The following is a 15,000-nucleotide window of genomic DNA, read 5'->3' as shown; positions in this document are numbered from 1 at the left end:
GAGTATCTGCTGCAGCTTCATCACCGCTGAAGGAAAAAGAAAACACTGAGCTACGCTCGTCTGGCCCTGAAACTCGGAGCTCTGTAGGTGTGTCTCTGCTCACTGATGATGTCGCAGTGGAATCAAGTTTAAACTGCACTTTGGAACATGAAAATGGAAGATAAGTGTTCCTGCGTTCCTTCTGCAGTCGTTTTTCAGAGGACGAGAGCGAGGGATAGAGCTTCCTGCCCTGCACAGGGACATGACGTCGGCCCTGTCACACCGGCCTCTGCTCCACGAACGTTTCACAGACAGCTGTGCTTCATTCTGCTCTATTGACCAGCGTGGGTCAGATGTTCGGACAGGTTGGTCAGGACTTTCACCCAGCAGACCGGGTTCCTGTCCCGAGGGGTTCCTGTACTTCTTTTTAGACTCATATTTACGTTCCGTTTGTTCGGGTTCATGAAATGATCGGGCCTTTTGCTAAAAGGTTAACGATGTGCTTCCACTTCTATCTGGAGATGTTAGCATCAGCCCACTCCTCCTATTTTACAGCCTTTATTGTGAAAGGAATCTACAGGTGTGCCTCACCTGCGCAGGATGTAGATGTTGCCGTTGCGACACACCGCCGTGATGCGAAACTCCACATCGAATTGACCCGTCACATCCATGATGGTGGGGACGGCGGGCAGCGTCATCTTCAACACAAGGGTTCAGTTAAAAAGTGACCTTTGTTTTCTTTATGTTTGCTCTCAGGTAAACAGGGAGACGACCGGTGTTCGGGACGGGGGTTATTTTGCAGGACGTCTCAGAAATGTGTCTAAATCTTTCAGTGAGTGCATCTGATAGCGGCCCACTGCTGATCCCTGTGGCGCTCCACAGGCTGGCCTCAGCTGCTTAGAAGTAAATAAACAGATGCAGTCGGTCCCACAGTGGGCTGTGGAGCGACTTTACCTTGGAGAGGATGATGAAAGCTTCGGGGTCGAGAACGAAGACCTCGCCGCTCTCCGTCCCGATCACCAGGCAGCTCACGCCGTCCTCATCTGCCATGTTCTTCTTCAGAGTCCCGATGCAGGTGATGACCGTCTGAAAGAATGAGCCAATGAGAACATGAGCTGGGGACAGAAACTGCTGTCTGTATATTTAGACCTTTGATGAGGCGCTGCTCCCTCCTTATGTTCATTTGTCTTTATGCTCCTGAGAACTTACAGACCAGATGATGAGCCATCTGTCAGAACTGCTTTATGTCTGCAACAGAGGCTGCATATGGAGTCCCACAGGGATAGCTTGTAGGTCCTCTTTGGTTTGACTTTTCTATGAAAAGGTGAATTAACCTGTCAGATGGTTGAAAACTAACCAAACTAACCTAAACTAGTCTAACTAAACTGTGAAATCTGATATTGTCACGAACTTTGAAACCTGACCTTCCACGAAACAGACTTACACTTTACGAAATGTAAAACATCACCTGCTGTAAAACCTGAGCATTTTGAAAAACGTATGTGATACATTAGATAACTACGAAGCACCAGCCCTCGGTCCACAGGCCCGGCCGATAGATCAGCAACTATTGGCCAATAAAGTTTTGCATTGTAGCGAGAGAACGTCTCGCCATTCAAGATTCTTTCTTTGTCACGTGCATGGTTATACAGGTGTAACACGCAGTGAAATGTGACCTGATACGCTCCTCGACTGTGCAGAGAGACAGACAGAACTTTATATACAGTGAATGAGTATATACAAGGAGAGCATTATGTGCAGCAAGTGGGTGAGTTATGTGCATTATATAAATAGGAATAAAATCAAATAAAACAATGTGGAAATTTACAGCTTGTGTACGTTGCGTGAGGAGGGTGTTAAAGTGTCTTGTGCTGTAGTGAGCAGCGTTCTGCTGTACGGATCACTCTCTGGAGAGCTTTTTGGTCCTTCACACAGCTGTTCCCAAACCACGATGTCATGTTCTGTGTGAGGATGCTCTCCACAGCGCCTGTATAGAAGATCCTGAGGATCTTTGGAGAGACCCTGAACTTCCTCAGTTGTCGTAGGTGATACAGGCGCTGCCTAGCCTTTTTGGTCTGGACCTGAATGTGGGCAGCCCATGTCAGGTCTGAGGAGATGTGGACACCAAGATACTTGAAGGACTGCACCCTCTCCACTGGAGCTCCATTGATGATGATGGGCTTGTAGTCTCTGTGCTGACCCCTTCTGAAGTCCACCACCAGCTCCTTGGTCTTGCTGACGTTCAGCTGGAGGTGGTTGTCCTGGCACCACGATGCCAGATTCTTCACTTCATCCATGTAGGCCGCCTCATCGTTGTTGGAGATGGCACCCAACACCACTGTGTCGTCAGCAAACTTCACAATGGTGTTGGAGCCGTGGGTGGCCACACAGTCTGAAGTGTAGAGGGAGTAGAGCAGTGGCGAGAGGACACATCCCTGAGGTGCTCCTGTGTTGATGGTGATGCTGTTGGAGAAGCACCTGCCCACCCTCACCACCTGAGTTCTGCCAGTGAGGAAGTCCAACACCCATGCACACAGACGGCTGTTAAGTCCCAGATCCCTCAGCTTTGTGAACAGTCTGCTGGGCACTTTTGTCAGTGGCGAGACCCGCGTTGTAGGTGGCGGTCTTGGTGTTCACTGCAGCGCGGAACGATCTGTCCACCCACGGTTTCTGGTTCAGGAATGTCACGACTGTCGCAGTGGGGATGATCTCATCCACTAGCATGTTTACGAAGCTTACTGCTACATCCGTAAACTCGACTGCGCATGCTCTGAACATGTCCCAGTCGACGTCGTTGAGCGCGTCCTGTAGCGTAGCTTCTGATTGGGGAGACCAGCATTTCACCTCCCTCGTAGCTACTTCATCCCTCCGAATGTGTTGCTTATACTCTGGGATGATGAGGAAGATGGCGTTGTGGTCAGACTTCCTAAAGGCCGGGTGTGAAACAGCCTTGTAGCCCTGCTTGTATGGCGTGTAGCAATGGTCCAGTATCCTATCCCCTCGTCGGACACGTGATATGTTGGTGAAAGGTCGGCATGACTTGTCTGAGGTTCGCTTCATTAGGTCTCCTACTACAATGAGGGCTGAGCCCAGATCCCTGTTTTGAAAGGCACTCAGCACATCATGTAGTTCGGATAGAGCCATACCTGTGTCCACTTGGGGTGGGATGTAGACCACTGCAGCGATTACCGAGGTGAACTCACGGGGAAGGTAGAAATGGCGGCACTTAATGCTCAGAAATTAGGAATCAGGAATTCCAGATGTGGCGAGCAGCCGCTGGAGAGAGTAGAAATGCTCCTGGGGTCACACAACTTTCTGTTTACCATGAAACACACTCCTCCACCTTTGTTTTGTTCGACTCTGCCGTTCTGTCTGCGCGGAGCACGAAGAATGAATCCGACGGAGTTACGGACTGGTCCGGCACGGTGGGGGTCAGCCATGTCTCCGTGAAGCACAGCATGTTGCAGTCCCTCATGTGACGTTGGAAGGTGACTCTTGCCCTCAGATCATCTAGTTTGTTCTCCAACGACTGTACATTAGCCAGCAAGATGCTGGGCAGTGGTGCGCGGTGCGCCTGCTGTCTCAGTCTGTTCCGAACGCCAGCGCATTTCCTGTCCATTGTTGTTGGCCGCACCGCGTAGTATCTCGGTCGGCCATGATGGGTCTGGTTTAAAAGTGTCCAAGATCACCGATGTTGAGAAGGGAGCTACTGTCCAACTATAAAACTAGAAGTTCCTGGAATGTATAACAAGGTAATGAACAAGTAAACAGCTAAAAAGGTGCACAGTCTGTGCGGAGCGGTCAGAAGGCGTCTGGACGTGGCTGCGCCATCTTGTAAATCATTCTTTGATTTACATGATGACAGAGTGTTTTGGACTGTTGGTGATGAGGTACAGATTTATACAGTGAACCATCAACACAAACAGGAGCTGACATGTGAAACAGGTAGAAGAAGAAAACCACATGAATCATAAAGACAGATTTAAAAGGACTGCGGTGATGTCATTGTGGACAATGCGACCTGGGAGTTACCTGGCGCTTGATCGGCTGGTGTTTGAGCAGTTCAACAAACTCGTCCATCTCGTGGGGCTCCAGAGACAGGAAGCTGAGCGAGCGGACCGACAGCGGCACATCGGCCTTCTTCCTGATGCTCTCCAACATCTCCTTCAGGGTCAGAGGGTTGATCTGCCCCTCCTTCACCTGCTGCCACACATCCTGACCAATCAAAGCGCAGCAGCACGTCACAGGTACATTCAGGTGTGTTTACAGTGAAAAGGACACGCTCACTGCTTTTAAATGACATTAGGTTCAGTGTGGTGATTTCCGACTAACATCCACTGAACAGTAGCTGATATGGCTCCTCAACATAAGACAGCACATCATCAGGGCACAGTAACATCCTGTTCAGACTGATCTAAACGCTCTACCACTCCGGAGCCTGCATGACATCAGAAAAGAGGAGGATCCTCCAACTGTAATAATAATAATAAATTTTATTTATAAAGCGCCTTTCAAGACACCCAAGGACACTTTGCAATAAGATAAAACACATAATGGAACAATGACACAATGAAGAACAATAAAAACAAAAGCACAAGATAAAATGAACAAACAGTGGGTTCACAGTGAATATGCAGATTTGAACAGATGGACTTTGAGCTGGGATTTAAACTGGGGGAGAGAACCAGTGTTTCTTATTTCTGGGGGTAGAGAGCTCCACAGCCTGGGAGCAGAGCAGCTGAAAGCTCTGCTTCCCATGGTGCTGAGGCAGAAGGAAGCTGGATAGAAGGAGAAGATCGAAGTGAGCGGGTAGAAGAGATAGTGCTTAACAAGTCAGAAAGGTAAGGAGGAGCGAGGTTATGAAGGGCCTTGAAGGTGAGCAGAAGAAGTTTGAATATTATCTGGATTTTCACTGTGAGCCAGTGAAGTTCCTGAAGAACAGGTGATGTGCTGGTAGGAGGGGCTCTGGTGATAATGCGAGCAGCAGAGTTCTGAACCAGTTGCAGCTTATGGAGGGATTTTTGGGGAAGACCATGCAAAAGAGAATTGCAGTAGTCATATGGGAGGTAACGAGACTGTGGACAAGAATGGATGTAGACTGGGTGGAAAGTGAAGGACGTAATCTCTTAATGCTGCGTAGATGGAAGTAGGCGGAACGGGTGAGATTATTGATGTGAGATTTATAGGAAAGTGAACTGTCTAGGATGACACCAAGGCTCCTAACCTGAGGAGAAGGGAAAACTGAGGAGTCATCGATGGTGAGTGAGAAATGGTTTGCCTTCAAAAGGTTGGATTTGGTGCCAATAAGGAGGATCTCAGTTTTATCCTCCTTGAGCTTTAGAAAATTAGAGGTAAACCAGGATTTTAACTCGGATAGAATGGTCTGTGGTCATCTTCACATCTGCTACAGCCAAACAGAGGATGAAGTGCCTGGAGATAAACATAACTGGACCCCTGGTTCATTTAAGGACTGTTTGTCCTTAAATGAACCAGGGTCCCCATGATGTAGGTAATATAAGCACACACACTCGCACACAGACAGACCTGCTCCAGTGTGTTGATCTCCAGGCCAGGCAAGGTGAACTTGAAATATGGCCGCAGGTTCTTGTAGACGTAGATGCAGGGTCCGGAGGCCACAGCGACAGCGGGGATGCGGGGCTCGTGCAGGTCCATGAAGAAGGCGACGAGGCCAGCGGGCAGGTCAAGCAGGGTGCTCTCGCTCATCAGCGCCGTGCCGCGGTACACCTTCAGCTTCATCCCCGACGACCCGGAGCCCAGATCCCCGACCACCAGCCGGTTCTCCCCGTCCCCGCTCAGGTCTGCCAGGTCCACGCAGGACGAGAAGGTGTAGATGCCAGCCACCGGGTCGTAGTGAGCGTCCAGCCACTTCCCTCCATCACCACTCGACTCAGCGGAGGACATCACAGCAGAAGGGGCAGGCGAAGCTTTATTCACACAGGGTCGTCACAGGAAGAGGCCTGAGCACAGACCGTAAAAACATGGAAACAGCTTTCTGGTCGGAAACCGCTGTATTCTATCTGAAAGCTACCAGGTGACGACAGTTGTAGCTGAGTGGCTCGTTTTGGTCACGCTGAATAAAAATGAAATGTGTTAGCACGGCCTCCTTCACTACATCCATGAACCTCCTCTGAGGTCTTCTTCGTCTCCTCCTGCCTGCAGCTCCATCTTCATCCACCTTTGGCCCATATAGCCACTCTCTATCAATACCTGAACCTCTGCTCCTTCCACCTGTCTCCCTTTCATTCAAACACCTTTCATACCTCCACCCTCCAGGCTCTTCTCCACTCGCTCCTTTCTCTCCCCACAGATCTGCTTTTTACTTCACTCCTGGTTTAATAACAGTTTGTGATGTGAGAGGGCGCTGTTACCTACACACACGTGCTGCTCTCTCGAGACGCAACGATATTTAATCGTTGTATGTTAGTCTCTATCAGTATCCTCTGCCTCCTGTCATGTGTATTATTAATTGACCCCTCTCAGCTCGCGTACCGTGTTTGATGGATCTGATTTCCAGAACTCTCTCACCTGTTAGAGGTGAATCGCCACACTATGGACCCAAAGAGTTAATCAATAGCGGCACTAAAAATAATTCCCCTCCTCCCGGGTTGTCTCACCGTTGCCAAGGCAACCGTGTCGCTTCGTCTTCGTCCTCCGCCCGTTTGCTTCTTTTCGCGGCGTTTCTTCGGTGGAGCCGCTGCAGCTTCGCCTCACGGAGTCACTTTGGTCCCGATAAAGAGGAGTAAGTCCAACTGGATCCGCTGCAGTCAGCATCTAATCCCCAAATCCCCTTCAATCCTCCTGCCCGTTACCGACGCCACACGATGACGTCAATTTCATGCGGCGGTGTTTGTTTGTTTTTTTACCGAACAAGAATTCATACATAGAAGAAAATTCAGTCGAATAGAAGAGAAAATTAAATAAAGTTTATGTTACATTTTTTCTTAAAGGGCTGACAGCTATTCTTAATTTCAAATATGACGGTTGATTTCTTTAACCACACTTGTTCATTTGTTACTGGCTTCGATAACTTATTTCTATATTTCTGAAATATAGAAAACTCCAAACTCGACAATCACTAAACAAAACCAGCAACAACAAAAAGCAGCGTCGTGTGACTTTATTTGTTAAAAAGAAACACTATATTGATCTCGCGAGATTCTATATGAAGGCAACAACGATTCTGTGACGTTGCTTCGTATACGTTCTGTGATTGGTCGTACTGTTCTAGTTTAAAAAGTAAACCGCGGAGAGGACAGCGCAGCAAGGCCGATAGGCAGTGATTGTTTCTCATGTTTGCGGTAGTAAATAGAGTGTGTGTGAAATAAAATATACGACACGTGAGTTCGAGTTTCATACAATATCGCTTTAATTCGTAATCCTGTCATTTAAAACGAAATTCCGCTTTGCTGAAGTCGTAAAAACGCGTAGATGAGATGGCTAATGCTAACAACAAAGCTAGCGGAGTGTAAAAACGGTCTTTGTTTACCTTCTGTTTGCTGTTGTTTCTTTGTGTTTGTTTGCTGTGATTGGTCAAAGATGTGATTTACTCTGAGCTGTGTTTGTGTGACTGTGGTGGCCAGTTTTAGTCAGGCTGTTTACACTCCAGTAGCTTGTATTGGGGCAGTGCTGGAGTCAGGCCGAACTCCATTATCATTTCTGGGAAATTAAAACTCTCGTTTGAATCTCAGTCGCACAGAAGCCGGCTGATCATGGGAGACATGTTTAAAGGCAGCACCTCATTTAGCTGGTAAAATCGGCGCAGATTAAAGCTCTATTAGGCGCTTAGCGGGCGTCTAGGCTGCCTGTGAGCTGTAGGTGAAACTCCCCGCGGGGAGACTGATAAAACGGTGGTTGATTGGACTGATGTGTTTGCAGAGAGAATGGATTCCAGTTTAGCTGGAAGGCCGGAGAGAGTGGGACCAGTGGAAGTGGGGGACATAAAGAAGGACCTGCTGGCTGAGTTTTCTGCCATGCCAACACAGGTAGGTCCACCACGGTCTGCCCTGACCTCGGACACAGTGTTGCCAACTCGTCAGTAAGGAAAATCGCTATTGGCTGTCCTAAAAGTCGCTAGAAGTCGCTAAATGACGTCATCGCCTAATCTGCATAATTGGTCATGCTAATGTAATTGTAACCTATGTTGTTGGAGAGAGAAATAACATCGTGGAAGATAGGGCTGCTCGATTATGGCAAAAATGATCATCACGATTATTTTCACTGAAATTGAGATTTCGATTATTTGACGATATTTATTTAACCCTTTAAGACCTACCATAGAACCAAGTCCGCCAGAGCTTATATTATTATTTTTATTTATTTATTTATTTTTTTACATGTTGTAGTGCCATTTTTGGGAGCATTTCAAGTTGCTATACATCAATACAACTGTTATAGCCCATATTTATATGGTTTAAAATGGAGCACTGTAACAAAAAATAATTTCCCCCAGGGATCAATAAAGTATTCTGATTCTGATTCTGATTTTAATAATATGTATGCATTAAGTCCATAGTAATTACATTAATTACAAAAAAGTGCAATAAACTACAAAAAAATTGAAAATCGTTTTTGTTTTTACATATATTTCTACTTGGGGAAATTTAAGAGGTTTATCCCTCAAAACTTTAAATACAAAAAAGTTGCAAAAAATAGTTTACAACAACAGGAAATTTATTTTGAGTGTCTTCATAGTTTTATTTTGGAGATGCACCAATTTTTATATACTGCAGGAAAAACAAAAAACAATCCTATGATGCAAATTTGCAAAGAAAACAGCAGGTGCATCAAAATAGACTATTTCCAGCAGTGCAATTTGAGTTCTAAGCATCCCAGAAACTATTCAGAAAAGTATAGAGTCAAACATGACTTATAAAAACACCAGTATAGGCTTTTAAGGCCTACAAGTTAAAAACAAACAAACTACATTTTCCGTGAAAATGAAAATGATTGGATCGGCAAAGCGTGTTTCTGGAATATTATGTTTTTGTTTCTGCAAGCGCTTTTTATGCAATTTTTGCAAAGCTTTATGTGGAAGGAAGCTGATGGCATAAGATGTAAGTACAACTCCTCCGGTTTCATATGCAAAACAAATTATTGCGCTAGCTTACGCTGTTCCGGTTCTACAGGGATTTAAAGGGTTAACAATAACAATGTATTGAATAATGACTTTAAAAAAAATAAAATAAAATGGTGTGCAAATACTGATAACAGTGCAAATGTTTGCAATATAAAAAAATAAATGAAAAATGTAAACATCTGTGTTTAGTGAACTTTGCAGTGTTGCTCTGTGGCGCAGCTATGACACTGTAGCAAAGTTTACACACTGTCTACTTGATCCACGTCAAGTAGAACCCATAATGTTTCCACACCACTGAAGTCTTTTTTACCTCTTTTCAACCAGCGGCAGTCACTCTCCTCCCCAAATAACTTCTGCTTAGCTTTCCGAGCTTCCCTTGGGTCCTCTTAATTGTTGTGACACGTGTTGGAAATGCAGAGAGGTGCGCTTGATTTGCCACACGGAGCAGCGCGAGAGTAAAGCACGAGGGAGGGGCTAATAATCGGCTCAGTCATTTTTAATGATCGTTGAAAGCCCAGATCGTAATCGTGATTAAAATTCGATTAATTGAGCAGCCCTAGTGGAAGAGACATAAAGTGAGTAAAAAAAACGTCCTAAATGCATTTAGAGTTTATTTAGAACTACAAATTAAATTTCTTTTAGCAATTATGGTTTTTTTAATGTCACAATTCCAACCCTGCTACTTTCCCTGGGCTTGGACCGGCAAAAGTGACCCGAAATAGGCGCTCTGGTGGAGTTACTTTGTGTGTGTTTATAAGTTAAACCTTGTGATCCAGTAAAAGAAGAACACTGCGTTACAGCACCCGCTGCTTGTTGAGAGTAAAAGCGACACGCGCTTTCACGTCTTTTTTTTAGCGACTTTTTTTTTTAGAAATAAAGTCACTAAGGGGTCTGAAAACTCGCTAAATATAGCGACAAAGTCGCTAAGTTGGCAACACTGCTCGGACAGGCTGTAGTACATCACGGACCCATCCATGGGACTTGCAGAGCAACGTCACACTGTGCTGTTGTTCCTGCACATGTTTAAATCAGAGTTTCTTCCTTTGAACCACATACACAGAGAGATCCACAAACACCACAAACTGTCTTCCACACAATGAAGATCTCTGTGGTCCTTTTATGTTTGATGCCCACTGATGTGTGTAGGGATTATTCAAAGCATCAGTACAGTCACCATTAACAGTGATGTTTTCTTCCAGTTTGCTGTGAAATCAGAACCATTTTCTTTGTTTATTGTTTATTGGTTTCCAGGAAATTTTCCATTAAAAGCATCCAGTGTATTCATCCTCCATGCACACACATGCACATCTGTACCTGCTGTTTCCTGTAACATGCCGTCGCTGTCTGATGGTTACCTGTTCTAGAGTTGGATGCAGGTCATGTAACTGATGCTGCTCTCTCTGCAGGACGACGCTCAGGAGCAGTCGGAGAACCTGCAGGTTTACCTGAGGGTTCGACCCTTTACTGCAGCCGAGAGCGGCAGCGGAGAGGCACAGGTGACACACACACACACACCGCAGTGTTTTACAGGGATTCACTATTCCAGCTTTCTCCTACTCTGGGTGTCTACAGCAGAGATCAATGGTACCAGTTCTGTATTCCTCACCGAGGAGCATGCTGGATGTCATTCAGTTAAAAACAGAGGACTGATGTGAGACACAGGTGAAGCTGGCAGGAACCAAACTTCCATTCAGTCCACGCTCAGCAAAGCTTCACTAAACACAAATTTTAAGGAGGATAAGACAGGAACTTCTTCCTCACATAACGTTTACACGCAGAGGGAAACGTTCTTATTCCTGATTCCATCATCTGTTATGGATCAGATCTGTCACACGCACACCGCCACGTCTTTGTGACCTGCTCACAGACCTGGACTGTTCACAGTCTGTAGGCCTGAATGAGCAGCGCAGGTGTGTTTTCCTCTGTAGGACTGTGTGACCATCGAGGGGCCGGACACTGTGGTCCTCAAGCCTCCCAGGAGCTGCCAGTCAAACCGACAGAGCGACAAGTCCCTCCCACAAACGGCCCAGAGGTTCACCTTCACGCAGGTACGTGTCACCTGACCGGAGCTGTGCACACCCGTCCCACTTGCTTCACGCTGTTGTTGTCGTGGTGCCTTCAGGTGTGTCGTTTCTGTTGTGGTTGTATTTCAGGTGTTCGGTCCGGAGGCGAGTCAGAGGAAGGTGTTCGAGGGCTCCGTTCGGGGTTTGGTCCGAGACGTTCTGCAGGGAGGAAACTGTCTGGTTTTCACGTACGGAGTCACCAACGCCGGGAAGACCTTCACCTTCCTCGGTCAGAGCGCCACCCCCTCCTGTCTGCCATCACCCGCCTCTCTGCCCGACTCTGACTAACTGTCCGTCTGTCGCTCAGGTCCGGACCACGACTCGGGTCTGCTGCCCAGGTCCCTGTCGGTCATCTTCAACAGCATCGAAGGCCGCCTGTACGGCCGCTGCGACCTGAAGCCTCAGCGCTGCCGAGACTTCAGCAGACTGACTCCAGACCAGCAGGCGACCGAGAGCAGCAGCAAGAGGAACCTGCTGAGGATGCTAAAGGAGGTGAGGCGGGCGACGGGGAGCGTCGCAGCATGGTGTGAGCGCGTGCGGTGAGCTGAGCTGTCTCTGCTTCCTCTCCACAGAGCGACAGAAGCGCGACAACTGGAAGGTCGGCGTTCCTCGAAGGTCAGTGACTCTGATTTAATCAGGATGGGACTAAAAGCTGGAGAAACGCCGAGCTTATGATCTTTGAAGGTGGTGTTAGGCGTGATCACTGATCTGTGAAGATAAACTGCAGGAGTTGAGTGTGTGGGTTATTAATGTCACCTCACACTGATTTGCTCTGATGAAACAAACAGCGTCTCAGTCCAGCAACAGATGGACTCATTTGCAGGTCCTGGCTGAGATGTTTGACGCTTTCCTCAAACAGTTTTTCTATGAATAGAATTGACGTCTGATTAACTGTAAGCTTTAAAACAAGGTGTGTGTGTGTGTGTGTGTGTGTGTGTGTGTGTGTGTGTGCGCGTGCGTGTGTGTGTGACTGTGTGTGTGCGTGTGTGTGTGTGTGTGTGTGTGTGTGTGTGCGCGTGCGTGTGTGTGTGACTGTGTGTGTGCGTGTGTGTGTGTGCGTGCGTGTGCGTCCGTGCGTGTGTGTGTGTGTGCGTGCGTGCGTGTGTGTGTGTGTGCGTGTGCGTGCGTGTGTGCGTGTGTGTGTGTGTGCGTGCGTGCGTGCGTGTGTGTGTGTGTGTGTGTGCGTGCGTGTGTGTGCGTGCGTGCGTGCGTGTGTGTGCGTGCGTGTGTGTGTGCGTGCGTGTGTGTGTGTGTGTGTGTGTGTGTTCAGGCTCGTCTCTGAGCAGTGACAGCAGTGTGAACAGCGTCTCAGAGGCCGACAGCTTCTGTTTGGACGTCGACTCAAACGTCCGTTTCTCCGTCTGGGTTTCCTTCTGTGAGATTTACAACGAGAACATCCACGACCTGCTCGAACAGGTGACACACACACACACCCACTCTCACAGAGTACACGAACACATTCATGTTTTGTTTGCACATTTTCATCCTGAGCCTCTTTAAGTTAACCATTAAAACATTATTTTAAATTTTAGATTTTACCATTAAAACAGGAAATAACAACAATAACAGTAAATCCATGAAAACCAAACACACACTGCAGACTGGACACGTCCGAAATGTACACACAATAAACCAACAAATGACCCAGGGTACATTAAAGAGGAAAAACATGGATCCTTGCAGACATGCTGCTGTGACCTCACTGGCGGCCTTGATGATCTTGGCTGTGATTGGCTGAACCCGTCACTAACTGTTTTTCCTCAGTTTTATTTTGTACAGCTGAAGCTCTGCCTCACTGAGACTTTAACTTGTAATTACTGAGCGCCTGCAGCACGTGCTCAGTCCTGTTATTGGTTGGTAGCGGGTCAGCTGATCCTTATAAAGCCAGAGGACAAAAAGAAGTGCAGGCAGAAGAAACCGGAGCCTTCTTCTTTCTTGTTGGGATGTCCCCTTCAGTGAAGGTGTTGACATGGACACCGGGCATCAACGGTGTTCAGCAGTCACGACCTCTGACCTGTAGGTTCTCGTCCCCGAGGGCTGGTTTATTCTGCCGGCACCTCTTTTTGTTCTCTGGTTTTATAAAGATCAGCTGACCCGCTACCAACCAATAACAGGACTGAGCACGTGCTGCAGTCACACACACACAGTCTCACGGTCTCACACACACGTGTCAGTTTTCTCTGAGCACGGCTGCTTTACTCCTTATTCCCTCGGTTTACAGCTGCTTTTACTGCATGTGTGTCAGCTGTCTGTGGTGTCGGTGCAGCTGCAGGGGGCGCTGTGCCTCCTGTGACCATGTGACTGACTGACTGTGTGATGTTCAGGTTCCCGGCGGCCAGCAGAGGAGGACGGTCCTGCGTCTGTCTCAGGACGTGAAAGGAAACTCGTTCATCAAAGGTAACACTCGCTCTCACAGACGGCCCGAGGGTCGGAGTTCGTTTAGTCCGCAGTCACGTCCCGCCCAGCTATGGCCACGCCCACTGAAATCACTGCAATATGTGAGCCACACACAGGAAGTACTTTAAATCCATGACTGTCGGTGGGCACGACAGATTATTATATTGCAATCAAACCTGTTACACGGATAAGCTGAGTCGCTGATCATTAATATTAATTATTAAACGTGTTTGATGAATCCACTGTTTCTCACACCGGCTGCTCTGTTCCTCCCAAACCATCTCTGCGCTTTTATTTTGAAAGTTCCTGCTAGGAGCTGAAAATAAATAAGTTGATTGGGACACTGTAGGTTACCGTGACGATGATAACCTGCCGTGGTCGACACGAGATATTCACCATCACGAATACTCGTGTGGCCGAGTGCGCTTGTTGTCATGGTGTTTCTAAATCAAAGCAGCCGGCTGCGAGGCGCTGAGGCTCGCCGCGCCGTTTAATGACTGTGTTTGCGATGTCCCTCAGACCTGCGTTGGGTCCAGGTGAGCAGTTCGGAGGAGGCGTACAGAGTGATGAAGATCGGGAAGAGGAACCAGAGTTTCTCCTCCACCCGCCTGAACCAGCTGTCCAGCAGGAGGTCAGCAGCAGACGCCGTCGTCCTGTTTCCACCTGCGGTTGTTTAGCTTCAGTAACGCCCACTCTGTGTTCTGCAGCCACAGCATCTTCTCCATCAGGATCCTGCGCGTGGATGACGTCGGCGTTCCCAGAGTCCTCGGCATCAGCGAGTAAGTCGGGCTCACAGTTCTGCAATGAGTGTGCGGCGGAGGCGGGGCGTGCAGGTGACACTTCTGTATGTGTGTTCAGACTCGCGCTGTGCGACCTGGCCGGGTCGGAGAGGTGCTCGCGGACGCACAACACCGGCGAGAGGCTGAAGGAGGCAGGGAACATCAACAGCTCGCTGCTCACGCTTGGAAAGTGCATCCACGCCATGAGGCTCAACCAGAACGCCAAGTAAGAGTCACGCTGAGGTTTGGTTATTGCACGGAGGGGCGGGACGAGCCCGCTCGTCCTCATCGGAAGAAACGATTTACTGTGATGACGTCATGTTTCTCATCCTGACTAAACTCGTCGTTTTACTCTGATCTAAATAATTTCATTATTGCAGACGAGGAACGTGGCGGCAAAGAGCACGTTTGAGTTTGTAAGAACGGCTCTGATGGAGGGTCGCCATCAGCCCGCCACTGTTATCTCCTCGCCACGCTCCCATCAAAGCAACTTTACTTATTGTTGTTGTTTGTGACATCATCCCGTCAGAACTATGACACCTGTGCCTTCAGGCCTCAGGTACCTGAGTGCGTGCATGTGGGCGTGGCTGAGTGTGTACCTGTGTCCTCGCTGCAGGTTTCAGCACCACATTCCCTTCAGGGAGTCCAAGCTCACACACTTCCTGCAGTTCTTCTTCTGTGGTGC

At 47.9% G+C, this 15,000-nt stretch overlaps 2 protein-coding genes across 5 annotated transcripts in view; one reads left to right on the top strand and one right to left on the bottom strand.

The window, feature by feature from the left end:
- bbs1 (Bardet-Biedl syndrome 1) overlaps positions 1-9,472 on the bottom strand; it is a 12,775-nt gene extending 3,303 nt beyond the window's left edge. Inside the window, exons 1-5 of one of the 2 annotated variants that reach the window (XM_082545122.1) lie at positions 9,387-9,472; positions 5,524-5,957; positions 4,012-4,194; positions 934-1,065; positions 571-677 (exon numbers count right to left, since the gene is read on the bottom strand). In XM_082545122.1, the coding sequence (XP_082401248.1) occupies positions 571-677; positions 934-1,065; positions 4,012-4,194; positions 5,524-5,901 (800 nt within the window). In that variant the 5' untranslated portion in view covers positions 5,902-5,957; positions 9,387-9,472. Of the gene's footprint in view, positions 1-570; positions 678-933; positions 1,066-4,011; positions 4,195-5,523; positions 5,958-6,614; positions 7,124-9,386 lie in introns of those variants that run through there. The other variant, XM_082545121.1, reaches the window with a different exon arrangement.
- LOC309713482 (kinesin-like protein KIF20B) overlaps positions 7,223-15,000 on the top strand; it is a 14,956-nt gene continuing 7,178 nt past the window's right edge. For 2 of the 3 annotated variants that reach the window (XM_082545119.1, XM_082545120.1), the window contains exons 1-13: positions 7,224-7,337; positions 7,876-7,982; positions 10,483-10,572; positions 11,005-11,124; positions 11,230-11,368; positions 11,447-11,631; positions 11,712-11,754; positions 12,410-12,555; positions 13,464-13,536; positions 14,056-14,167; positions 14,244-14,315; positions 14,395-14,541; positions 14,932-15,000. The exon at positions 14,932-15,000 is cut by the window's right edge and continues 94 nt beyond it. In XM_082545119.1, the coding sequence (XP_082401245.1) occupies positions 7,881-7,982; positions 10,483-10,572; positions 11,005-11,124; positions 11,230-11,368; positions 11,447-11,631; positions 11,712-11,754; positions 12,410-12,555; positions 13,464-13,536; positions 14,056-14,167; positions 14,244-14,315; positions 14,395-14,541; positions 14,932-15,000 (1,298 nt within the window). In that variant the 5' untranslated portion in view covers positions 7,224-7,337; positions 7,876-7,880. Of the gene's footprint in view, positions 7,338-7,875; positions 7,983-10,482; positions 10,573-11,004; positions 11,125-11,229; positions 11,369-11,446; positions 11,632-11,711; positions 11,755-12,409; positions 12,556-13,463; positions 13,537-14,055; positions 14,168-14,243; positions 14,316-14,394; positions 14,542-14,931 lie in introns of all 3 variants that reach the window. The other variant, XM_082545118.1, reaches the window with a different exon arrangement.

Source organism: Aulonocara stuartgranti, assembly GCF_965226115.1.
Source record: "Aulonocara stuartgranti genome assembly, chromosome: 8".
Classification (NCBI taxonomy): domain Eukaryota; kingdom Metazoa; phylum Chordata; class Actinopteri; order Cichliformes; family Cichlidae; genus Aulonocara; species Aulonocara stuartgranti.
This window is presented reverse-complemented; position numbering and strand designations above follow the sequence as displayed.